The sequence below is a fragment of the Rhea pennata genome, chromosome 5, assembly GCF_028389875.1.
Source record: "Rhea pennata isolate bPtePen1 chromosome 5, bPtePen1.pri, whole genome shotgun sequence".
Taxonomy (NCBI): Eukaryota; Metazoa; Chordata; class Aves; order Rheiformes; family Rheidae; genus Rhea; species Rhea pennata.
This window is the reverse complement of record NC_084667.1, coordinates 1791673-1817322: the sequence shown is the minus strand read 5'-3', so window position 1 is coordinate 1817322 and position 25650 is coordinate 1791673. Positions and strand designations below refer to the sequence as shown.

Sequence of the window (25650 nt, the reverse complement as noted above, 5' to 3'; positions counted from 1 at the left end):
ATTCGCCGCCGGAGAGCGCCCCCCTCGCCGCGCCTCCTAGCCCTCACCGCCCACCGTTGCGGGCTGCCCATTGGCCGCGCGCGCCCGCACGCCCGCTCGCCGCGGGAGCTCGGATTGGCCGAGAGCCGGCCCGAGAGGCCACGCCTCCTGGCGGCGGCCGCCGCGACACGTGGGCGCCTGGGGCGGCCTTCGCGGGGGGGTCACGCGGCCCGTTCCCGCGGGCGGCGCGTCACGTGACGCGGGGCAAGATGGCGGCTCCCGGGGACGGTGAGGCGGGACGGGGATGGCGGTCGGGGCGGGGGGGAGGCCTCAGCCTCGGCCTCACCGCTGTGCGTTGCAGGTGCGGATCTGGAGGCCTCGCTGCTGAGCTTCGAGAAGCTGGACCGAGCCTCGCCGGACCTGTGGCCTGAGCAGCGTGAGTGCGGCCCGCCGGGGCCTCGGCGCCGCGGCAGCCTCCCGCCCGCCCCGTCTCGACGGGTGGCGGCGGCCTCCCCTCGGCGGAAGGAGGCCGTAGCGGCCCGTAGCTCTGACTGCCACTGCTCACGGCTGTTTTTTCTCCCCCCTCCCAACTCCCCCAGTGCCAGGTGTTGCTGAATTCGCCGCCTCCTTCAAAAGCGTAAGCGATGTTTTGTTTGCACCTCGGGCTTTCCCCTGTTCTGAGCTGCTTTTCCTGCTGTGAGCTTTGTGACCTCTTTTACTAAAGCGTTTCTTAACTGTGACTTGAGAATGCCTCAGTGTAAGCCCCTGCTTCTCTCCTGATACCTCACTGTGAGCGTCGTGTGCTAGGCCTTGGAAGAAATAAAAGGTTTTAAAAGACCTTCAGAAAATACTGTTCTTTATACAATCTTCTATTTTTGAGTGGTGGTGTGCTGGCTTTCCCTCCAAAAAATCTAGAGAAAGTTAGAAAGCTAGGCTAAGCATAGGAAAACTTCTGCAGAGCACCTACAATCCTCTTATTTTTACTGCCAGTGTGACTGTTTTCTAGAATCTGAGATCAGACATGCTTTTTGTCTGTATGCTGCTACAAATGCACAATGGACTTATTCTGAGTTATGTTTTTTTCCCCCCAAACAGCCTATTACTAGTTCTCCTCCCAAATGGATGGCTGAATTAGAAAATGATGATATTGATATGTTAAAGGGTGAGTACGGACAGTGCCTTTGAGTAGCAGGTAAGATTGCCAGAGCAGTTTTTTTAAGGGGAGAGGAGGGCCAGATAGGGAAACAGCTATTGCTGAGGCTGGTTGGGGGAGAGCAGGAGGACTGTTCCTGAGTGAAGGCAAACATGCTGAACTTCTCAGCTGTGTGTGGTATGCTCTTTACGACTATATAGCAATAATTTTATGTCTGTATTGACTACAAAAGCATTTAAATAAGAGCCCATGTAAGAGTAATTTGAGCAATTTTTTTACTAATTAAAAGCACTTGTTAATGTAGGAAGAGTGAGCTGTTGAATGACAGATTACTGGGCTAGTTATTTACTTATTTATTCTAGTTAGTTGTTATGCTACATAAATTATTATACTTAATAGACAATTTTTCTCTTCAAATGTGGTGCAGAGCAAGCTATGTAGTGTAAAACCACTAATGCTTTTCAGTTACATGGAGCATTACCAACTGTGATGTGACAACTAAAGAGTTAAGGCAATAGATTCTGCTTGGTCGAGGTGACTGTGGGACTACCACAGCCTGGCTGTGGTGCAGTAACACCTACCATACTGAACTACGAAGAAATGAGCACGGGAGAATTGATGCTCAAAAGCAGCCTGTGCTAGTGATCTGGAAGAATCAGTTTGCTCAAAAAATTCAATTCCTTAGAAGTAGTGTGTTTCTGAAGAGAAGTCTAAGACAAGATTGTGAGAACTGTATAAGGATAACAAAGAAGAGAAATAGAATACACCTTCTGAGATGGTGCATTAATGCATTAGGCAAAGATAATGGTGCCTGTTTGCATGAGACTAAACAGGCTTGCTTAAATATGTAGTGGGAATAAGCTTCTGCTAAAGAGATTACAAAGATAGTTATTTTCCTCAGTTTTGGTTTTGAACCATTAAATGCTAACCTTTTATTATTATTTTATTTTATTTTATTTTGCTTGCTGTTTCTGCTTTGGGGTTGTTTAGCTCTGATATTTGAAATGTGAGAGTTAAAGAAAGTATTCTGTTCAGTGGGAATAGGTATTCTCAAAAGTTTGGCTAGACGGTGCTCTGTGAAGTAGTAAGCACAGGTACACTGCCACTAGAGGGCTATAGACTGTTAAAAATCATCCTTTTCTATATTTTTAGAGTTGGGGAGCCTCACTACTGCTAACCTGATGGAGAAGGTTCGGGGCCTGCAGAACTTAGCTTATCAGCTGGGACTGGATGAATGTAAGTGCTGTATGGAGATGTGACTGCCTGCACTGCAGACAGCTGCTCGTGGTATGTCTGTAGCTGGGAGTGGATCGGCAGCTTTGGCAAACGTCTGATGGCAAGAGCAGTGCAATAGGAAGCCCTCCGGATGGAGGGAGTACTGAATGCCAGTCTCTTAGTAGCTGCCCAAAACAGGTCTGTCAGGGGTACAGTGTGACTTAATGGGCCACACTTAAGATTTTGTAACTTTGGGTCTTAACATTAGAAAATGAAATTCATTTATGTGATAGGTAAACAGTGCAGTAATTTGGGTATGTAATCTTCCAAAACAAGGAGAGAGAACTTGCAGCCTATCTACATGGGGAAAATGGTCTCAGCAGAAACTGCGAGAGGTCTTGCTTACACCAGTCTGCTGTTGTCTAGTGGCCTGTGTGCTTCTGTTCCTGACTTACGTTGACTTATATAAATCATGTTGCTCTTTGCTTACTTCTCATTTGGATACTGAAAATATTTTCAGGATATTTATGCCAGTATTTCTGTGAAACTTAAATGTACAGTCTCCTCAGTGGAACTCTTACTTGTGTTTAGGATTCTGCTATGAGTTAGTGTTTATACTCCTTTTCCTGCTTCTGTTGTTGATATTTTTTTTTCTGTTGTCAGCTGTGGATAGAGCTCATGTCATCCAGTACTAAAGCTGGCTTTCAGCCTGCTTACTATCAGCAAACTTCTGTCAAACCTTTGAAGAAAGAGTTGCCTTTATCATCATGTTCACAACTCTTGTTATCAGGCTGATCCAGCTTTGAGGATTGAGCTTTCTTTAAACACTGTCTGCAGGATACATACTGACATACTTAATATTTTTCTGTTTAATTTTGGTTTAGCTTGAACTTTATTTGGAGTTACTCTAGGGTAAGCATGGAGCTTTGAAAGTTTTAACTTCCTTTGAGACTAGGAAAAATCCTCAGTTTTCCTCATCAGCTTTGTATTGTGATACATGTAAGTAACATAGTGCAAAGCCCTTCCCTGCTTTTTCAGTGGACAACAAAAAGTAGTAGTACTTTAGAGTCTTACTGCCTCTAAGCAGAGGATACTCTAATGCTTTCTTTCCAATTAGGTTTTTAAGCCTGTTTTAGCACTCTTGCATGCGCATATTTCTTCTTTCAGAGCTGAAATTTCTTAAGACTGTATAAAGCATTTTATAGTGCAGCAGTTAAAGCACAGTAAAGCAATATCTTAGTAAAAGACACAGTGGGGGCATTCTACATATGGATTAGCTTTAAGTAAACTGTAGGTCTAAATGTCAAGCAGCTTTGCAATGAAAAATTGAACAGTCTCCAATTATATTAAAGCTAACAGGTTGTATTGTTCAGTTAGCAATATTTGTATTGCATTTATTTCTGTTTATTTTTACTGAGAACAAAAAAAATAAAAAGAAGACTAAATAAGAAAAGAGTATAATATCTGAGGTCCAAGAGTTAAAACCATTACAGTGTATGGGAGCTGGAATCTTGCATTTTCAAGGCTTGTGAAAGCTGTCTTCATGTTTGTTCCTTCTTGTCACTGAAATCTGTTTCTATTTAAACTACAGTATTTGTCTGTTAAAAGTTGTACACTTAAACTTCTCACAGAAAACAAAATGCAGTTTGAACAAGGGTTTTCAGAACCTTTTTTCCTAATACTCTGGCTTTAAGTTCTTTTCACTTACAGATTTAGTGAGAGAACAATAAGAAAAACCTAAAAGATTTATTTGTTAAAGTCAAGGGACTTGTGTTTTGGAGGCAGAGGTGTATTTGATTTGATCATGCATTTGTGTACTGAATTTTAATAGTCCCTGTTTATATGGCTGCTCACTGAAACTGCCTATCAAAAGCAGGAGAGAAAAAAGCTGTGGGCCAGTCTCCTCTAGATGGCAGCACGAGCTTCCCAAAGAAGTCTTGCTTTTTTTATTTACATTATTAAATTGTGCACACTTTCCATCATGTTTGAAATTGCTTCTTCCCAAGGCAATTTTTGTGACATGTATTCTCTGTTCTGAATGTGCGGTGTTCCTTTAGACTGTATTTTCACATATTTGTATTCAGAATGAGAAACAATCCTGCCTTTTTGTGTCTGTAACTTATTGCTATTTGCATTTCCCTCAACTTGCCTCTTTTGCACCTCATCTCCAATCTTTTGTATTTTCCAAGACCTGTATTTTCTTCCAGGTTGTTGATAAAATGCTGTGCATGATCAGTGATTGCTGCAGCATGACATTACAAATGTATCTAATGTCTGCTTAGTTACTTGTGAGGTCTGTTGTTGAACCAGTTTACAGCGTATTCGATGTTAATTTTCTGTTATAATTCATTAAGCAAAGTGACATGCGGGAACTGGGTAGCTTTAAGAACTTTATTTGTCAAAGCACTATTGCTACACTAAAATTGAAATCTGAGCAGTTGATTTGACAAATTTCATAAATTCATAATTACCAAATTATGTGCCTTGCTACTTAGATTCATGTTACCTTTTTTACTGTTTTGCTTGGCATCAGTGGAAATCTGATAAATTCCTAATTATTAGGGCTATCATACTTGTCCTTTTAAAATACTGACATAGTGCCAGCTCCTTGCAGTCTCTGGGAGCATCTTGAGTGATCCAAGAATTACCAAAAGGGAGCATTAATAGTCCACAGAACTCTTTTAGGTATCTTACAACTGATGCCTGCAAATTATTGGAATTTGATGACTTGGAGATGATACAGGCTAACTTAGAAGAATGTTGTATAGGAAAACATTTTCATTTGTGAGATGACTGTATAAGCTGGCTTTCTTGACGAGTATGGAAGAAGTGTGTTGAATGTTTGTTCCATCTAGGACTCATTCAATATTATCTGGATTCCCCATTCTTACTGTATATAATTCTTACTGTCTCTAACCTTTTGGCCGTGGTTTCCTTGGTTCCTCTTTTCTTTATCTCCTTAGAAGACTAGTAGTTTTTTGTTCTTTAGTGAACTGCTCACCACTTTTTTTTTCCCCCTCTGTTACCTCTACTCTCTCTAATCCTGGCTGTTTTGACAATGCCTTATGGCTTCTGAGAATCAAATGGAATTACTAGTAAATGATTCATATTTTCTTTCCAGCTTGTTTGATACCTGTTTTGACTTACAGTTGTTTGCAGCCTTTAAAAATTGCTAGTTTTACAGTCGCTACTGTTTTACTGGTCTGCACTTCAAGCTGCAAATATTTATGTGATTTTAAGTCAGTGCCTTTTAATGAGTGCTTGCTTCTTTGCAAATTTTGCTTTACCAAGTGAATTTGAATAGGCTTGCCCTGCTTCAGATGCTACAGTAAGTTCAGGTCACAGTCAATTTGAAATTTCTGAGGTTTTTAATATTAGTGGTTTGAGACACTGAATATTCAAACTGTAGTAATGCTAGCAGAGCTCCACCAATTATTTTATGTGGGCATTTAATGGAGGATAAGATGACTGAGTTATGATTTGTGACATGCAGAATGCATCCGTGTGGACTGCAGTAGTGTTGTCTGTTAGCAGATCAATCTGAGCATTCGAGATAGTAGTCTGAAAGCAGGCATTTGACAACTGAAACAGTTAATGCTACTTCCCTCCCCTTTTTCTGAGGGACCAGTTACTTCTTTCTGAATAAGTTAATTATTGATCTTTCTAGCTACATAACTGATTCTCTGGCTTCAGTAGCACATAGTAGATTTAGTTCTTACTCAGGCAAGATAAATGGCTGATTTGGGGGGATTTTTTTTTGTTTTAAAATGATGACTTCTGTTTAGCAGATTTTTGGTAGTTTTATTCTCAACATGACATTTTAGCAAATGAATGAGCACCCTTGTCTCTCTTGTACATTTTTGGCTCTTGGCTGTACTACCCCATATATATTCATCTCCATTTTACTAAGAAGCAGGCCATCAAACTGCAAATGAAAGGCAAGACTGTTTTTTTGCTATAAATCAGAATTTCCTACTTAGACCACTTAATTTGCTGATGACTCACTTTTAGGATCATCTTTCTTGTGGAACAGAAAGGATCTCTAAGATGATCAGAAAGAATCTCATGTTTAACCCTTCTAGCAAGCTAATGGATGGATTCTTGCTGATGCTTGTCTGTCCCTTGCAGAAAACCCTTCACTTACTTAGCAGGAAACTTGCTCTAAGCACAACTGGCCTTCCTGAAATGAAGCAGCATTTTGTGGCATATCTGAAATGTGTATATATACTAAATTTTTATATAAAGTATAATATTTTTCTTCCCCTTAAAGAGTAGGCCATCCTTAGGTGTCCGATCTATTTATTCTCTGTCCCCCACCAACACTCTTTGCTTGGAGTTAGGTAGTGAACCCTGCAGAAATAGGATGCCCTAGCTGGTGAGGTAAGCAAGGAGGAGACTGGGTTCCTAGATCAGATGAAGACGTATCACAGATCTTGCCTTGGTATTTGTGGCCCACAAAGCATCGAGTTTGAAAATAATGCATCTAAGTAAGACCAAGTAGCTCTGTTCTTCTACTCTATAACCTGTAAGCTTTCAGATCAGCTGAGTCAAAGTAGATTTTAGACCTTTAAGGTCTTGATTCCCTGAGCAGTTCTGGGAAGGGCACGTGTTGCTATTGAGCTCAGTGTTAAGGTTTCATTATCTTTGATTGCAGGAATTTTTTTTTTTAAAGATCTGCTGTGCAATCCTTCCGGATATGTGTACACAGTGTCATGTATGGGAGGTACACACACAGAGGGGGGGAAATCTTTTATATTTATATATATGTGTGTGTGTGTGTATATATATATATATATATATATATATATATATATATACACATATATATATAGTACCGCATCTTGGAATAAACCAATGTGTAAAAGTGACAAATAGGATGGGGGAACAAGAAAACCAATAAATCACTGAAGGAATGGGGATAGGCTTTCTGATGGCCACGCTATTCCTCATCTCTAACACTTTCAGATATGATATCACTTGCTATACTGGTTCAGAAGTCCTAAAGTATATATACACCTGATATCACAGCTATAATGCCTTTTTGTAATATCTCACTGATGCAGGAGAGCATAGCTGGCTACTGCTATTTCGCTATATTATGGACTAGCTTACCTAGTGCAAGAGTTGGTAAAAAGACTGATCTTTTTAAAGCCCGACTAATTTGGGGAAATAATGGTGCTTGCAGGCAGTATCTGCTTTAAATGTTAGAAGATTTGGGATAACTGACCCAGGAATGTGAGTTCCATTTATAGTTTTTCTGTCAATGGACTTGTCCATCAGATTTTTGTTAAATTTTTATTTGGAGTTGTTTTGTACTTTTCCTCTAAATTCAAGCATATAAGAATGACTATGTATCTGTGGCAAATTTTGTCAAGACTGATGAGGTAACTATTGAATTTGCTGGACCAAGTGTCCATATCTGTACTCCCCCATGGTTTTTCCTGCCTTGACTTTCACTGGACTCCAGAAGCATTGCTGCTATTTTCTTTGTTAGTGATTTATTTTCCATATATGTTCAGCATGCTGCTTGAGCAAATGCTAGTATATGCTGGAAGAAGTGCTTGATACCAGCTATCGAGGGTCATGTTTGATGGAGATTTACACCTGGATGACTTAAGGCATATCAGCTAAAGAATAAGAAGATGGCCTTTTTTTAGTGTAGGCTGGTAAAGGAAAAGTCAGCTAGAGTTTGGTTAGAATTAGTAATAGTTTTCTGTAAAGTGAAGAATGAGTAAATGACTAGGAAGTCTTTGCCTGGAGAGAGACAATTGGTGCAGTATGTGAAAAAGTTCTAAAATTGATCAGTGCAGGGAAAACATGAATGGGGAATGATTCTTCACTGTTTCTCATAGTTCTGGTAGTTCTGGTATGTATAAAATAGTGTGTCAGGTTCACAACAAAATAAGAAGGTACTTTTTCAGTGTATTAAAATTGTGGATCTCATTGCCACAGGAAGTTGTGGACGCAAAGCTTGCGTTACTCTGTAGATGAGATGAATTATTGCAAGATAAATCCATCAAGGGTTTTTAACCACAAAGAAGTCGCCACTGGCTAGGAAAGCTGAGATATAGAGAGCTAGGAGAGGTTACTAGGCAGGTACTGTTCTGTGCTTGCCCTGTTCTTATCCTCTTCTATAGATGGTGGTTATTGGCCTGTCAGAGACAAGGTGCTGGGCAAGGGCAAGAAGGACCTTTAGTTTAACTGTTTATTAAGTAATAGGTTGGACTAATGTGTGGTGGTTTAGCAACTGCTACCAGGAATGACTGAAGTCTCCCTGTAATGGAGAGAACCTTCTGCAGAAAGAGACGGACGGACACATGAATAAGGAACAACTACACTGCTCCAAAGTTAAACTGTCCTTGGTCATGAATTGTAGTCCTCTGCAGCCTCAGAAACTTCTGAAATTTCTGGAAAATTATAAAGGAGTCTTTTTGAACTCCAAACTAATTAGAGATGATCACTCTCTCAGATTGATAGTCTTCAGGTTTTCATTTCTCAGTATTAGTGAATCTTCTCTCAAATAATGCTGTCCTTTGTGATCTCTTGCTTAAAAGTTCAGCTTCACTCTACATTTGGAGGGGTAGAGCAATTTCTTCTTTCTCCTCTGCTTAAGCAGTATGTATTCTATACATGTCCTCTCTTCCTTCAGAAGATGCGATTTAACTGTAGTTTGTCCTGGACCCTTGCAGGCTACTGTTGACGTGGGCAATTTAAAAGTTGGGTTAGCTGTTTCCGACATGATTAATGTGAATTTACTTCCTGCCTTTTTTTTTTTTTTTTTTTTTTTTTTTTGATATTGATCACAAGTAGGATAGGTAAAAATTGGTGAAGAGCTCCATCTGTGGTGGACTGGACTTCTATGTGTTTTAATCCTGAATAAACGGAGCATGACACTTTTTGTTTTACTTTGATCCTTAATTTGAACTTTGCAGAAGCTGTTGAATTAGAAGGTAAGGAGGGGAAGGAGGATGTACCTCTCTTGCTGAAACATCTTTTCTCTAATGGATTGTCTTTTATAGGAGTATCTGTGTAGTGCCAGTATACTGTGGAGCCTTTAGGCTCCATGCAAAACAGGTGGCCTTCTTGCCAAATAGGCTTATAATGTCAAAAATGTAGCTGATCAGATAAAAATATCTATTGACTATAACTATTCTCTATTTAATCCTGAGTAGTCAATCGACGTGGGTTTTTAAGCTAAGAAGCTCTACTTTACATTTATGAACGTGCATATGCTTACTGCAGTACAGTTGCCTGGTAGTAATTCAGTAACTTGACTGCCTTTCCTAGTCTATCCATACACTTGTTTGTAATAAAATCTTTCAGGTTCTTAAATTTTAGGAAATCAACATATTGACAGGTATGTCTTAATACTTGGGGTGTCAGTGGAGACTGTTTGCTGTCAGCTTCTGCTCTTTTTCTATCATCTGAGAAGTGGCCATGAAGAAGAGAATTGGTTTCTTAAGCCAAATGAACTTTTGGAATCTCTCCAGAAGAGTAGACTTTCCTGAACATTACTATTTCCTCAGGGAAATAAAACTGCTTACAGTGTTGTGGTGGAGCTAGAGAAAACTTCATTTCCTTCTTCTAGAAAAGAAAGTAAAGGAAGATCATGTGATATGGATCCATGTCTAGATCCCACAACATCTTTGAGTTAGTTATTGAAAAGACATAGCAATGTTCTTAATCTTGACTGCTGACAGAGCAGTAAGGAGGATGTTCACTTTGTTTCTTTTTCTAAAAGCTGACACTTTCAGAAATACAGTGCTTCTAGCTCTAGTGTGAATTTTTTAATCTGAAACTGGAAGTAAGAAAATATGTTTTGGAATCACCTCTATTGTTCTAAATATGTTGGACTTGGAGAAGAACATTGTGCATGACCTAGTGCTTATTATGTTCTTAAATGTAAAATACAGTTTACTTACTCTTGCAGGGTGGATTGTCCTGTGTAGGAAGGGAACAGTTTGAGATGCATATATTTCAGCAGTGCTTCCACATTGTGTTTTTGCTCTTCTAAGAATTTTTTTGTAGCTCCTATTTCTCTTGGTCAGCTTGCTTACATTTTCCAGCCTTGCTGAATGAATCTTCATTGCCTTTCAGTTTTGCCTGAAAGCGTGTTTCCCTTATTTTTCAGTCAGTACTGGGTTTACAGGGACTTTATGCAAAATGTTATGCTTCATATACTTCAAAGCTTGAAGCCAGAGTTTTATAGTTGGAAAATAAAATCATGCTCTTTGGACACTAGATTTCTGTAATGTGCAGTTAGCTTGAGGATTTACTTGGCAAAGTTAATAGACTTCTCCCAGAAAATATCTTATATTTTGGATGATCCAGATGCGAATTAGAAAATGCTCTCAGAATTCTTCAGGTACTAGGCAGTCTGTTGAAATGCTAGTTTTTGTTTTCCTTACTAAGTATGATCTTTCTGGGAAAAATATGGTGTTAACAAATTGTTGTCTAACAATTTAGGTTCATAGTATTTCATGATCTTTTTTTTTTCCTTTTCCCCTCCACATTTCAGAGAAGTGAAAAGAAATTTACATTGTCCATGAGGGTATTTATTTGGCCCTATTATTGTAATGTCCAAGCTGCTATGATTCCATGTGAAATGAGAAACCTTGGTCTTCCTCCTTCTCTTCTTTACCCTCTCCTCCCAAACTGGAGATCTGCTTTTTCATTTCAATGCACAGTGGTGTGGTAAGAGATACTCTGCATCTGCAGAGAAACAAGAAAATCCCCTTTCCTGATACTGCTCACTGGGTGGTTTGTTTGCAGACCAGATCCTTCCTGGGTAGCTCCTGTTGAGAGAGAGAGACGTCGGCATGCCAGCTTGGAATTGGCATTCATACATGATCTGTGAATTGGCTAATTTTGACATGTAGGTTGTTAAGAAATTATTACAGTCAGAGGAGTCATGACCTCAGCTTTTCATCATCTTCCTTGGCTTGTGCCCCAGTTTGGAAGTGAAGAAGGTATAGGAAGTTTTAATTGTACCTGTGTGATTTATCTTCAGTCAGCTCTTTAATTTCTTCTGGCTGTCTGAGGTTTCCGACACGCTGTAAATTTCTCCAACTTTTTCATTATCTGCAATTTCTTTATGACTCATGAATCGGAGTGGAGAGAGAGTGTGGATTTACAGCGGAGATAAACATGTCCATAAAGTCTGTATCTGTGTCAGTAATTGTACTGCTGTCAGTGACTGTCCTGTTTTACAGGCCTCTCTTGGGAGAGGAACACGCTTTGCTACCAGTGGCAGAGAAGTGTTCGCTTTGATTTGCATTAACTTGCCAGGAGATTAGGTTGCAATGGTGAGGATGGAAATTGAGTCTGGACCTTGGCTGCTTTGTTTTTCTTTAAATAAGCCATTGCGTTGTTGACTTGCCCACTATGTTCAGAGAAAAAAACAGCATCCAAATTGGGGCAGATACAGTCTACTGATGATGTCAAGTGTGATGCTGTCCATAAGTGTAAATTGTGCATGTGTTCTTATCATAAAACAAATGCTGTATCTAGGTAACTGTCGTATTAAAAAAATAAGAAAAAAAATACTGCATGGATTCTTAGAGTGTTCTTCCTCTGTTTGTGAAGTGGAATGAGTATTTCTCAAAGCTTTGAGAAATATCTGCAGTGTTGGCTTCTTCCCCGTCCCTTATTTTGAGGGGAAAGTGCTATTGTAGCTTTTGACGGCGAGTACTAATACAGTATCCTAATCTCCAGCCATCGTTGGCTCTGCTTGCTGCAGAAGGAGCTCTATCTTGTTGAAGTTTGAGGAAAAGGGGAACATCTCTAAAACTCCCCTAAATGTGTCAGAAGTACAAACTTCAGCCATTTCGCTTCAGCGTTATTTTCTGTTTGATGCCTGTTGTCACTTGTATATGTGAAATCTCTTTCTGTTAGATATAGTTCAGGTTGGATTTTTATGTCTGACTTGCTAATTTTTTGTTACAATAAAAAGATAGTTTTTTTTCTCCTTGAAATTTTTTTAAATACTTCATTTGTGGAAAAGGCGTAGTCTCATTGTCAGACATCTAGTGCAAGCCTTGATTCATTGAAGCTCATTGAAATTTTCCCATGTCTGCTGGACATCCTTTACATTTTTAATGATTTACCTCTCTAAACTTTGCAATTGCATAGATGTGTAGATAGCTTTTAAATGTTTTTACGCTCCTACGTAGGAGTGTTAGAAATATCATTGCATAGCTGTTAATTCTGAAGCCTAATGTTTTAGACGCAAGAGAAGCTTTTGGAATATTCAGTCTGTAGAATTAGATGGACATTATTTAACAGTTGAAGTTATGTGTTCAGGCCATGTGCTAAGTGCCAGTAACTAGCAGATTGTTTTTCTTCCCTCTTCTCTCATCCTGGTCCTCTCCTTACCTACATCCCCAATCCTAGCTCGTGCATCTGATTTTGCTTAAAAAAAGGTAACCTGTGAAAGGTATTGAACCTAATCCAGATACTTCCTGTTGTTAAGGAAAAGGACCCTTTTCAGTGTTCATGGGGAGACAGATCTGATTGCTTTGGAGAGCAGCTGACCGAACATACTGTCCAGAAGACTGAAATCATTCATCTGACCTGTCACCATTAATATTTGCAGATTTTTGGTATGCTTCCAAGACAGTAATTTGTGCTTGCTGAGAACATCTGGAGTATCAGTGTTGGCCAATCAAGCAGTGGAACAGGTTGCCGAAGGTGGTTGTAAAGTTTCTGTTCTTGGTAATTCCCAAGACTTGACTGGATTAAGTGCTGAGCAACCTGGTCTAACCCCATAATTGACCCAGGTTTGAGTAAAAGATCTCTTGAGCCCTTCCAACCTGAGTTATTTCTATGGTTCTGTGATCTAAGAGCCTTTCCAGAATTTTAGGAACGCAAGCGTTGAATTAACTTATCTCACAGGTCCACATCACCAGACAATTGGTTCCATGAGCTTGGAACGGGAGATTTCAGATGCAACTCCGTGGTGCACATCCATGTGAGCACCTGAAACATTAGGAACAAGAAACTCTTGAGTCTGATATCGCAGTAGTGACTTTCAGGCTTTTGAGGGATGAGGCATAAATTTCTAAGTACTTCTATCCAAAGAGGTGATCAAGAGTCTAAGTCAGTTAGCTGGGGATCCTGATTTGGTATGTGGGGATATTCAGTGTCCTTCTTTAAGAGGAAGAGAAGGATCCTGAATACACACACAGGTTCTCGTGAGCCTTGGCTCATGTGAAACCATCGTGATCTGTGCAGACAAGCGGGGGTCACTGAGACCTGTCTGAACGGTTTCTAGCCACAGAAGTAAGGGAATGGGCTGTCACGTTAAAGCATTTCTATCTGCCACATGCTTGGCACAGAAAGAAACATGGCTACAAACAAAATGTTCTTACATTATACTGTCAGAAACCTATTTTTTCCTACTCTCATTCTGACAGAATAACTTGTAGACTACTGTCAGTGGAGGAATTGAGGATGGGGAAAAGTTTGATCAAGCATAAGGTTATGTATATTTTTCCATTATGGTTTAAGAAATACAAAAATGCCAAACAAATCTCGGGAGATTCTCTGGCAGGGAATTCAGAAGCTTTGCATCTAGTCTCTACTGATTATTTAAAATTCTTTCACCTTCTCCCCCTTTATTAAATTAAAACTTCTAGTTTTGTATTAATAGAACCTTTCCTCTCTACTTACAGATAATAGATTATCCCTGTATCACCCCTGTCAGAAATGGTTTCCTGCAGCGTTTGGCTCCTGGCAGGCGTGGTTCCTACGTGGTATGGATAGCTGGACCTATTTTCAGGAGAGCAGCTAATCCTGGTGAAAAGGGCACTAGGAAGGACTTTGGAGACCTTTCTTTAGCTTGGCATAGCACTGTTTTGCTTCATCAGTATGTTTGTCATCTTAGATGCTCCTATTTCCACAACTTTAAGATGGAATTTGTTAAATTCCTTTCACAAAGCATTGGGGAAATTCTTTTAAAAATAAAAAATGTGTGTGTGTATTTGTATAAAGCCCTTATCATGAAGGATCCTCTCCTGTATGCTCTTCATTATTCTCCCCTGCTTGCTCCGATTATATACCTTAGGAAGGCATGATTTAGGATATCATGTATGTCTTTAGTAATGAAGTTGAATGAGAATGTGGTAATGAAACAGATCCTCATATTCATGCTGAAAACCGCTGGGGCCCCAGCAAAGTAACTAAGAAAAGCAAGTCTATTCGCAGCCATTTACAGAGATTGTATATAAAAATATTTCTATTTGCAAGCTGCATAAAGGTTTAAAAATTGTGATTATGTATTCATATGTGATTTGTGAGAAAGCAAAGAATCCATTACTGTGCTTTCACAAAGGCGCGTGGGGACTACAAGACGTTTAGGCTTTGAATACGAAATACCTTATTTATTTATTTATTTATTTATTTATTTATTTTTATTTTTTTTTTCCTTTTCCTCCCCTCCCCTCCCAGTTCTATGCAGTTTCTATAACTGTTTGGTGACCCATTTCAATTGGGAGACAGTGGAGCTGCTTGGTTCATGAGGATCAGTCTCACCGTTTAGTTGAGCCAGCATTTGTGCTTTGAGACTGGAAATGCTGTGCACCCTCCGAAGGGACTGAGCGGATCTTGGTAGGGTATTGCTATATTCCCTTTCAGCTTTCTCTGCTTTGGGTCAGGTGATAATGCATACAAGGCTATGTGAAAAAAAAACTACTAGCACTTAATCTTTTTTATTGAGTGGTTTCAGTTGTTTGGAGCTTGAAATCCTCTGCAAATTCAGTAATGGCCTTGCTATCTTACCTCGGCATCACCAGTAAATATGGCACTGCTGAAGATCCTGCCTGTATAATGTAGCTGGACTAAGTCTGATAGTGTCTATCTCTTATTGCCTCATTAACTCGTGAGCATTAGAACAAGATAAAAATGCCCTAAAGCCTCTTATCTGATGATTCGTGTAACCTTCTGAGTGCCATTAGTTTAAGTTTGCAATCAAATGCCTCCCTTGAGAGTAAGGAGCACTGATTAAACCTGAAGTGTCCCCAGAGGCTTTTCCAGCTGTCATTGGGGTGGTGGTGGTGGTGGTGGCCCCTCACGGGAAGGCAAAGGGGGGCTGGAGGTCCCGGGCCACCCGGCAGCCCTGCGTGGGGCTGCCCCAGCTGTTCTGCTTTGCCTAATGAATTGTTTTACAAGGAGAGGCTGGGTATTGTCATCACAAGCTGCCTTCCCCGGGGACGGCAGCCAGCCGGATAATGACTAATGTTAGTGATAGTAATTGAAGTGTGATGGCTCTCTGGAGACTTGCACACGCGTAGAGCTGTCAGGCACTTGTGGCTGGTACAGTCCCATGAATACCTCAGGAAATGCTTTTTAATTGCTTGACTTCCATAACTAGTTCCCATATTTCTCCCCCAGAAATGGACATTTTCTGGGGGGAGGGAATATTAACTGGGGACTCTGCTATGACCCTCGATTTACGCATCTAGTTTACTGCCCTGGTGTGGTGTTAATGAGGATGGCTGCATGTGCTTGCTCCCCTCTAGTCTTCATGCAGTTCTGCTGTGTGTCTCTGCACAGGCACGTACAACTGAGTTCACCTGAACATACTTTTTCTTTTGTGTCTAATCCCTGTCTTCTGTGATACTGATCATCAATGCATGGAGATTTTACTTGATTATAATAGAATAAGATAACTTCATCTCAAAATATCAAAGGATCCACTGATGTTAATAGTGCAGAGTTAATGACAGTTATTTGCATTTTGTTAAGCATTGAAAACTGAATATAAGATAGAATTAAAATCTTGTAAAAATCTAGTATACCCCTGTATCTCAACAGGACTAGAATTTATGGACAGGAGTTTTTTGGCGTTAGGATGCAAATACTGATGAGGTCTACATAGAATAGAGTTAAAATTTTCTGCTAATTTTATCCTTTAGGAAGGAAAAAGATATTCATTATTGAACATAGCAGTAGGCTTGAGATATAAATAGCTGGAATGGAGAACTGTGTTCCTAGTGCAAGGTTCCAGCTTTCAGGATAGGTACTTCTTGGTTTTTAGATTTTGTAGTCTTTCTCTTGGGGCAGTGCTCTGTTGGGGTTGGGAGGTGAAGCCAGTTGGGTTAAAGGAGTGTTTTCTGCCAGAAGTAGCATAGATCACAACAATTTATCAGTTGGAATTGCCATACTTGGACCAGTGCACTTTCAGGATCATGTCATCCCTCCGACAGAGACTGTATCAGATCCTTCAGGAGTATGAAGAGCTACTCCCTGTTGTGCACAGCTGTAAAGGAGTCAGCAACAGGGAAGTATTTTGCTAATCCTACCTAACTGCAGTTAGTGTATTCCCTGAAACGTGAAGCTTCTACCCCCGTAGTTTTAACTATTGCAAATAGCTATTATTTCCACGTGACTATGTAATACTCCTTCAGAATTTAGTTAAATTCAACAATATAATGTAGTACAATATTAAAGAGATGATAACTTGGGTGCATGAAAGCTTACCTGACTTTTCCAGCTCTATTTGTTGGTCTATTAATGCAAGACATTATCTCTCTGCAAAATTTGCTTTGCTTTTATTTTCATTTATGAAATTTTTAGGCTGACTTCATTGTTGTCCCTCTCTTCTTGCATTCATTTCTCTACAGCTTAAGTTTTCATTAAGCAAATCTAACTTGAATGGCTATAAAAGAACTTTCCATTTATGAATCAGTTGGACCTGATATGACATCGTTGTCCTGGACAAAGCACTCTTGTGGCTTGCTTTGCTGCTTACGAGGCTGGTATTCGCCAAGGTTTATAGAGTGAAAATCATAGGTTTGCTCTGTTTCCATGCTGCAAATTTGGGCAGAGGAAGAATGTAGTTCACATTGCTATTATTTGAGGAAGCTGTGAGGCTGTGTTCTGAAGTTACAGATCGGGTTAGAGGCTGCACAGACTTGTAAATTAGTCATTTTAAAATTTGAAATGGCAGATTATAAGTAGTCGTGCTTACAAGTGAAGAGAAAATGAAGATATGTATAGCAGTTTTTCTAAAGGATAGAATGGCTTAAGATAGTGTGGATGTGTTTTTTTGCCTTTTTTAAGGAAGGTAGGTTGGCTGTGAGACTATGGAGCGGATCTACAAGAGGAACTATGTAGAAGACTGAAAATGAGAACGCATTTATGGTTAGATCTGCTATCTGGCACAACTTTTATGCTGTCTCATCCCAAAACATTTTTGTCTCTAATCTTTCTGTCCTGAAACGAGTATTTAAAGCATTTCAACAAATGATCTTTTGGGAGACACCTGCAGGAATCTGTGCTAAGCTGGAGCCACATAGATGATGTAACAGCAGATGGCACAGGTTGTTAAGTTTTCTTCTACAAGATAATTTTTAGAGAGAGATGCATCTTCTCCCTGCAGAGTTATTGAGAAACAAATCTGCTTGTGACTTGGGTAGAAGAAGGAGAGCTGGGTCTAGGAATGGAACTGAATTAATTTGGTGGGATTGTGAAGAGCATAGTATTAATTGGGCATTTAATTCTCTCTCATTTCTAAATGCTTCTACTTATTGCCAACCTCACTAATAAAATTCCAACCCTCAGTTCTGAGGTGACTTTTGTCTGGGTGCTGAGATGTCCTGAAGTCTCTCTGCAGGGTTTGTGTGTGACTCTGAGTGCTAGCTGGAGATCAGAAAAGGGTGCTTAATGCCATCGCCAGCAGAGTGAACGTACTGCCTCTCTCCATCATATTCATTGCAAGTTGGATCTTCACCTCCCCCCTCCAGTGATGTGCTGGCTCTTGGAAATTTATTTTAGTAATAAAACATTACTTTATATTTCTCCGTGAAAGCGTGCTTTGAAGGCTGTTCGTGAATTCTTCGAAGGGGCCAAGAGATTGTCACCCACGTGCTCCGCAAACTCGTGTCGCGGTAGGTCGGACAAATTAACCTGCAGAAAGTTGGCTCATAACTTACACTCCTTGGACGCGGGAAGCGCAGGCCTGTGTTTGGCACACTTTCTCCTGTCTCTCCCAAATGTTACATATTGAGGGTTTTCTGGTCCTGAGAAAACGGGTGGGCTCATTTTTGCAGAAATTATTGGTCACAACAAGGAAAGAAAGAAGTTGCATTTACTGTTCTTCGCAGTTGTAAGGCTTGCCAGTGAAATTGGACGATATAGTTCAGTTATTTTGCTGTAGCTTATTTTACAACTTTTTAGTGTAATTGAGGTGATGGAATAAGAAACCCGATACTGTTTAAGTATTTCAGCTCGTAATTTAATTTTGAGGAGATATTTTTACTGATTAGCTCATAGCTTGGCCGCAAGAGTAGGGATAACTGAAAGAGATCCAGCACTGATTAAGCGGATTTTGCCTGCGTGTTGTTCTGGGTGTTGCTTTAGTGAAAGCTAGTGAGGCTTATTACAAGAAAATTCTACAAAATATATTTACTTAACTGTGTAGAAATTATTTTACGTTGACACTGCTTCCATATGGAGTGCATTCTGTGCCACAAGCCATATATCCACATTTTATTTAAACTGCACAAAGTGCCAATTACTTTTGTGCCAATATACGCTGCCACGTAACATCTGACTTCCAGACATTTGGTGCATTACGAACACATTTTATTTCGGGCTGTCTTTAAGGTTGTGTATGAAACCTGAAAACCTGTTGCACTTCAAAGCTTTTAAGTCTGATGAGCTAATGTTTGTTAAATTGCCACACTTTATTAGAATTAAAATTTGATTGCTTCCTTCTCATTTAGGTTTTACTTTCTCCTTTGCTAACCTAGGTAAAATTAGCTTTGGTTGTTGGTTGAACCTGCAACAAACCCAGATGCTGCGATGGGCAGCGCTGGGGCTCTGCTCCCGGTGTGTTGCTGGGCTGTTAGCCCTGGTAGCTCTAGGGGGCTCTCTGCTGTTGGAAATGTTGCATTTTGGATGAGTTGTATGATAAAAGTCTTAATAACCTGTTGTCATTAAAGATCTCCAACACCTCTTGTTGCAAACGCTAATCTTGTCAGCAGCAAAACACAGCATATGCAATTACAGTCTAATTTCCTCTGGAGTGTCAATTAGAGAGTCTCATTTTTATCCTAAGCTGTGTTCTGCTGTGCATGTTAACTGCTGTCACGTAAATTGCAATATTTACGTAGTGTGGGAAATAATTTCTGTAGATATGTAGTTTGCAAAGTTTCTCACGTACGTCACTACAAGTATGGTGTTACGAGCACTAGCTCTGAGTGGCAGAAAGACAGGAAATAATTATCCCATCCTTTTTGGTAACCATCTGGTGGGTTACTGTAGTAACCTTAGAAGAACATGGACATTGTTATGGGAGTATTAGAACCACATGTCTAAGATGGGTGACTAGATGAAACAGAATAAAAATACAAACAGTAATGTACAGCAGACTAATAGACGTTCATCATCGGGTTCTATCAAGTGGAATATAGAAGGGAACTGGCTTGGGAAGCCGCGCAGCAGCGCTGGGGAGTTTGGACGTATGTATAAGACTGCAAAGCAGCTGGGTGGGAGTCTGTGCTAACAGCAGTGTGCAGTTTCAGCATTAAACTGGTATCTAAACATAACTAAGGAAGAAACATTTACTGTTATAAATGACAACAGTTTGCATCTCTTGGAGCAATTGGCTTCAGTCTCAGGAAGACGGTGCCGTATCGCTTTCACTTGACTGTTTCTGAGGCTTTCTTCACCTCTGGGAGGACTAGGAATAGCTGCAAAGTAACTACAGCCTCTCCTCTTCAGCACACTGGGCAATATGGATGGATGTCTGCTATGGATGGTGCTGCAGTTTCCTGTGCGACCAGGAACTTACGTATTGAGAAATGCTCAATTTGGCATTAAGTCAGCATCACTGTAGACGCATGCCTAAGGGTTCTGCTCAGCAGCCAGTTCTGCTTTTTTATTTATTCTAAACAGCCTCAACTTGAAATCAGTACTATGAATTTACAGCTGAGGGGAGAAAAGGTGAAGTTTGGGTAGATTTGGGTAAGGAGCAGGCTGTCTTATTTTCACGGGTAGCGTTCGCGGTTCTTGAGCGATGCGAGTTGGGTTGGTGAAGCTCGCGGGCTGGTGAAGCTGGCTGTTGAGTCACATCTTTGATTAGATGTTTGGGTCTGTTGGAAAACTGGGATGTCTGCTTCCAACAACGGCAGTGTGCCTGGGATGTGCACAGCTGAATCCAGACGCTTGGCCCTCTCAGCGTTTGGGTGTATTTCCTGCTTGTACCACATCTTTTTTTTGTCTGACTGCTATAGTGATGGGAGGGAATTGATTCTTCTTCTTTTTTCTTTGTTTGTTTTTTTTGTTTCAGGCTATGAGTTGTACTGGTTTTGTTGAAGTAGGGATTTTAATGTACCAGTGAAATTTTTGTGTGACGAGTTCTGAAGCAAATTCAAACCCTATATGTAACAATTTAGCTTGCACTTGTAAATTTGAAGGGTAAACATCAGTATAGCTAGTTTAAACTATGCAGGAATTTGCGATGTTATTTGAAAAAAGTGTGTTTTTGTTTGAGCTGAAGTAATTTCTGTGTGCGACAGTATTGCAGGGTGGTATCTGCACCCCCATTGCTTAGGCTCCGAGTTGTTAGTTTTGCGTACTTTCCTAGCCAGCTAATAATTAAAGAGGAGTAATGAAGTCACTGAACAAAATGTCTGGTAACAGTGACTCAGAATTAGTATTACAGAAATGCTCTCAAGTTGTTTAAACATGCTCCTATCTGTATTCCAGATAGGATTATAGTTTAACCCTGTCAGTTTGAAAACTAAATCATTTAGAGAAAGAATTTAAAACACCGTTTTGGCTGTTGCATCTGCCTCAGGATATCCTGCATGTTTGCAGGATTTGAAAACACAATTCCTGTCTTTGCTTCCCATTTGAGCTGTTCCAAAAAAATCACTAAACGCAGAGAGGGAAACGGTGAGGGTTACCAGGTATAAATTTGTTGTGGGGGGAGAAGGGGAGAGGAAGAAAAAGGAAATAAATATTTTCCATAGTCGAAGTTGTTTTATGTTTAAGTGACTGGTGGGTAGAATGCAAACACAAGTTTCAGCTATTGCTGCGGAGTTGGAGGATTAGAGAGGAAGTATTTCTCACTACTGGTGGCCTTGAACCTTGGGAGACCTATATAAAAGCTTTATGTTATCTGAAGCTGTTTCCGAACTGCCCTGAGACTATTCATGTATATTAAGAGCATACATAAGTCTTTTTGGTTCAGGCATGCTTTTTTCCTGGTATCTCCGTTTCCCTTTAAAGCAATAGAAATTACTATTTTATTTGCTATTTTCACTTTCTGGTATCCAGGCATCATCACTGAGCTGCTGTGTCTTAGTGCGAGAGTATGATGGTGTGTGTTTCTTTTTCCTTTTTGAACAATTTCAATTGAAATAATTGTGGCAAAAAAACATAAAATTTCTATATTTCCATTAACTTTAACCTTTCCAGAAGGTGAACTTTATATGTGAATGTACACCCTGGTGTTAACCAGCAGAGTTTTAGCGCTGTTCTGAACGTTCCTTTGGAACCTTTTAAAATACTCTTATTTTTTCTTTCCTTTGATACAGTTTCCTGGTGTTTAACCTGCTGCATTTAAGGGACGCTTTTTAGCCGCTGTGCACCCGGAACCCTTAGGATTGTAAGTTTGTCGTAGCAGGCAGCGATGCCCGCTCCGCAAAGCGCCGCCGCGGGGGTCCGGCTCCGGATCTCCCGGAGCCGCGCGGGCGCCTGCGGCGCCGTTCCCGGGCGCGGGCTGCGGGGTCCCGGCTCGCCGGGCTGCCGGCCGCTCTCCCGGTAGCAGTCCGCCTGCCAGACCCGCGGCCCCCCGGCTTTCGGGAATGGAATTCAAAAAGACACTTACATTTCCATAAATAAATTAGGAATTCGGTGGCTTCTTCCGGCTAATCAGGGCAGGCTGATAAACCTTGCTAGCTGTTTAATAAATGAATTGTGACTGATTACCTATTAATATGGACGCCTCAGGAATTCACCCTGGGGGAAGCAGAGCAGTGAAATAGAGAGGGGCATGGCCCCCTGGGAAATCAGAGCTTCATGTTTGCAGCTTAAATATCTCTGTGAAGTATCAATAAGGAGGTAATTGAATTTTGAACACAAACATGAGCGCCGGATGGATGAAGGAGAGGGGGGCTCTGATCATCTCTTCATGCCCCTTCATACTCCCCTCCCCTTTCCCTTAGAGACCGCTCTAGTGAAGATAGATGCTAAATCCATTAAATAAAGATTAGACTCTGTCGTGGTAGAAAATGGCAGCTTAGCTAGATCCCTGGGCAAATTGGGACCTTTAGCAATACAGAAAATTAAAATATACATTTTTAACAAGCATGCTGTCGACACAGTAATAATGACTGTATGGCTTGTGGGCTTTGCTCACCTTTCAGATCTGCTTTTGTTTGGTCGTATCACTTTCTCTTGTTTTCAAACCAGCTTACGTGGTCTCTTTGAAGCAGAGAAGACTTAGGAGAAGGGGAGTGGTTTTTTGCCTTTTTTTTTTTTTCCCTCTTTCTCCACCTAGCTTTCTGATGTAGGCTCTTTTCCTAGGCTCGTATGCTCGTGATAAGGTAGACGACCAGTACTGTAGTGTTTGAACAGGGAAATACTACCTCTGGTTCCATTATGCTCAGTCATATGTCCTGAAATATAGTTGAAAATAGTCCAGAGGAAGCAGAGAGATGATATTGGGGACTGGAATGTAAATGTGGTTGGACGACTTGAAAATATGAGCCTTATTCTCTAATCATGTGGCTTTTATTTATTCCAGATCAAGCTTGCTGAGTTTTATTAATATAGGAAAGTTTGACATTTTGTAATGTGTATCCTAAAGTTCTTCCTTGCAATGCAAGAACTGTAGCAACATAGCTGGCTTGGCCTTTAATGGGTGACTGTCTGTCTGTACAGTTCTGTGCTAGGCTCAGCACACAATTGTGCCTTTTTTTTCGCAGCTTTACATGCCTTATTCTCTGTTGCAGAAAGTCAGTAGATCCTCCTAGGTCCTAGATCCTCATCTGACTGTCAGAAGCAGGAGGACACTGGTCATACTAGAGACATGGGTCCTCCTTTTCCATATAAGGTAATCCTTTGGCAGAACGAAATGAAAAAATGCTCCTGTTAGGAGATCCTGCAAGAAGTGAGCGTACACTAAGATGGTCCTGGGGAAAATTGCTTCTCTGTCCTTCTAGAAACCTTTCTCTGGACTCCAGAGTGTTTTGAGAAAGTGCAGAGTAAAACAAGGACTTTGGTGAATTAAGGTGGACTGTCACAGTAAAAACATGGGGGATCCTGTGTGTTCTTTGAGGATTTCTCCTTGATAACACCACTTCCGTCTTCCCAGCCTCCTCTGAAATTCTGCAAGTCATACCTGGAGAAGCTTTGGTGTGGTATCCTCAGCTTCAGCTGCAAGGACCTCAACCCAGCTTAGTTTAGGAAGAACGAAAGTTGATGTTAAGTGGAAGAAAAGTGATAAAGTACATGGGTGCATTCCAAAGATTGCAGTGTAGAAGACTGACTGCAATGTCCCAGGAATGCCTTAGCTCCCATTAACCCTGAGCTGCTGGAAACATGAAAAAGTTTTCTCTGTTCTCCAAACTACCATCTGCTTCCAGATCCCAGAAGTGAATCCACTTATGTTTTGTCAGAGGTTTCTTGAGGCGAGGGATATCTATAGTCCTTCATCCAACCATGTCTCTAGCAAGAGTGAGCTTTTCTAAGCTGGCTCAGCCTCCAAGGCTCTTTCTCATGCTGTTGGCACCAATTGGAAGGTGAACAAATACCACCCTGTAGCGAAACTGCAGTAACTGGCTGTTTATGTGCTGGAGCCTGACTCAGTTTAAAAAGAAGCCAGATCTCAAGCCTTCCTTCTGACAGGTAGATTACAACATTGTGTTTACCTTTGGCCAAACATGTTGATCAAAGGCTGTGCCTCTTTCTGGCCTCCATCCCCTCATGTATACCCATTCTTGATTCATTGAAACCCATTCTTTTCTCATGTTGCAAACTGAAGGGCAGTCTGCGTTACAGCTCATCTCAAAAGTGCAGAATGTGAAGGCTTTACACAAGGTATTGAATCCAGTCACATTTTAATCAGTACAAGGAATAGGTAGATCTAGACCAAAATAGCACTGGCCTGTGTGTGTTGCTCCTTGCCTTTGTTTTCACACCTTTCTGCAGTATTCAGTAGAATAAGAGCATCTTTTAAGAATTTCAGTTCCTCTTCCAAATCTCCCTTCTGCCTCTCTCCATGCCCCTTTTCAATTCTTTTTCACATGTTTGTTTTGGAGATTTTTTTTCTGCTCTCTTCTCCAAGCATGTAAACTTAAATTAAAAAAGAAAAGTTTAAAGAATCTTCCTCTGTATATCCCTAGTAAAAGAGGAGTGTGTTTGCTAGTTTACGTAGCTTCTTCTGAAAGCAGGCATGTGTCAGGAACCTTGTGAGCTTATGGCTTTCCACATATTAAGTCACTTAGTGATGCTGCAATTTAATTAAATTAACCAGAATTCGTGGGTTGTACATAGACAGCTTTCCCAGATCATCTCAATATGAGCTTTTAGAGTGATCAACACTCTACTGGTGTTTAATCCACCAGACTGGCATATGGAATATTGAAGAGCAGAATATCTCTTTATTAACATTAGTTATTTTTTTTCATGTCAGCAAGTATGATTTTAGTATTTGAGAACCTGCGAGTACAGTCCCTTGTTTTATCTCTTGTACCAATTTTATCAAACTCATGCTACATCCTATTTCATGCCTGGAGTCTGTCCCATTTTTTTACTGAATATAGATGATTCAACAGACTGTCTTAAAGGTGTGATAGACCAAGAAGGTCATCCCACCAGAGTCTCCCAGAAAGAAGTCTCACTTTGCTGTGTAAAAGTGATTACAGTTTCACAGAGGAATAGGCCCGAATACCCTCTATGGGAAACTAAGACCATCTGTAGTATGCAATTAGTCATTTCTGCAGACAGTTGCAACACATCTAGTGAAGCTTTGCAATTTGAACAATCAGAATGTAAGTTGCAATTCACAAAACTCAGTTGTTCCTCATCTTCAAGATGAGCAAACCTTTTATTCAGCCTGTGTGAATAAATGCTTGTCCTCCAATTCTAGAGTATTTTCTGTGTGCTGGGCTTCCTTATCAATGGGAGTTGGCTGTCCCTTCAGAGTAGTGTTCTATTGCCTTTTCCTGTGCCAAGTCTGTTTCTACCCCTTCCGCTGTGTGAAGGCAACAGGTGGTGGTGATTAGATTTTCCATGTGAAGGGTACCTTCTAGGCAAGAGGAATAAACCTTCTGGTCTTTGACTTTGTCACT

General features: G+C 40.5%; 1 protein-coding gene across 2 annotated transcripts in view; it reads left to right on the top strand.

Annotated features, from left to right (window-relative positions):
• The first annotated feature begins 238 nt into the window (after positions 1-238).
• The window catches only part of LIN52 (lin-52 DREAM MuvB core complex component), a 44477-nt gene continuing 19065 nt past the window's right edge, over positions 239-25650 (top strand). For both annotated transcript variants that reach the window (XM_062577845.1, XM_062577844.1), the window contains exons 1-5: positions 239-267; positions 341-415; positions 579-616; positions 1075-1141; positions 2285-2368. In XM_062577845.1, the coding sequence (XP_062433829.1) occupies positions 249-267; positions 341-415; positions 579-616; positions 1075-1141; positions 2285-2368 (283 nt within the window). In that variant the 5' untranslated portion in view covers positions 239-248. The remainder of the gene's footprint in view (positions 268-340; positions 416-578; positions 617-1074; positions 1142-2284; positions 2369-25650) is intronic.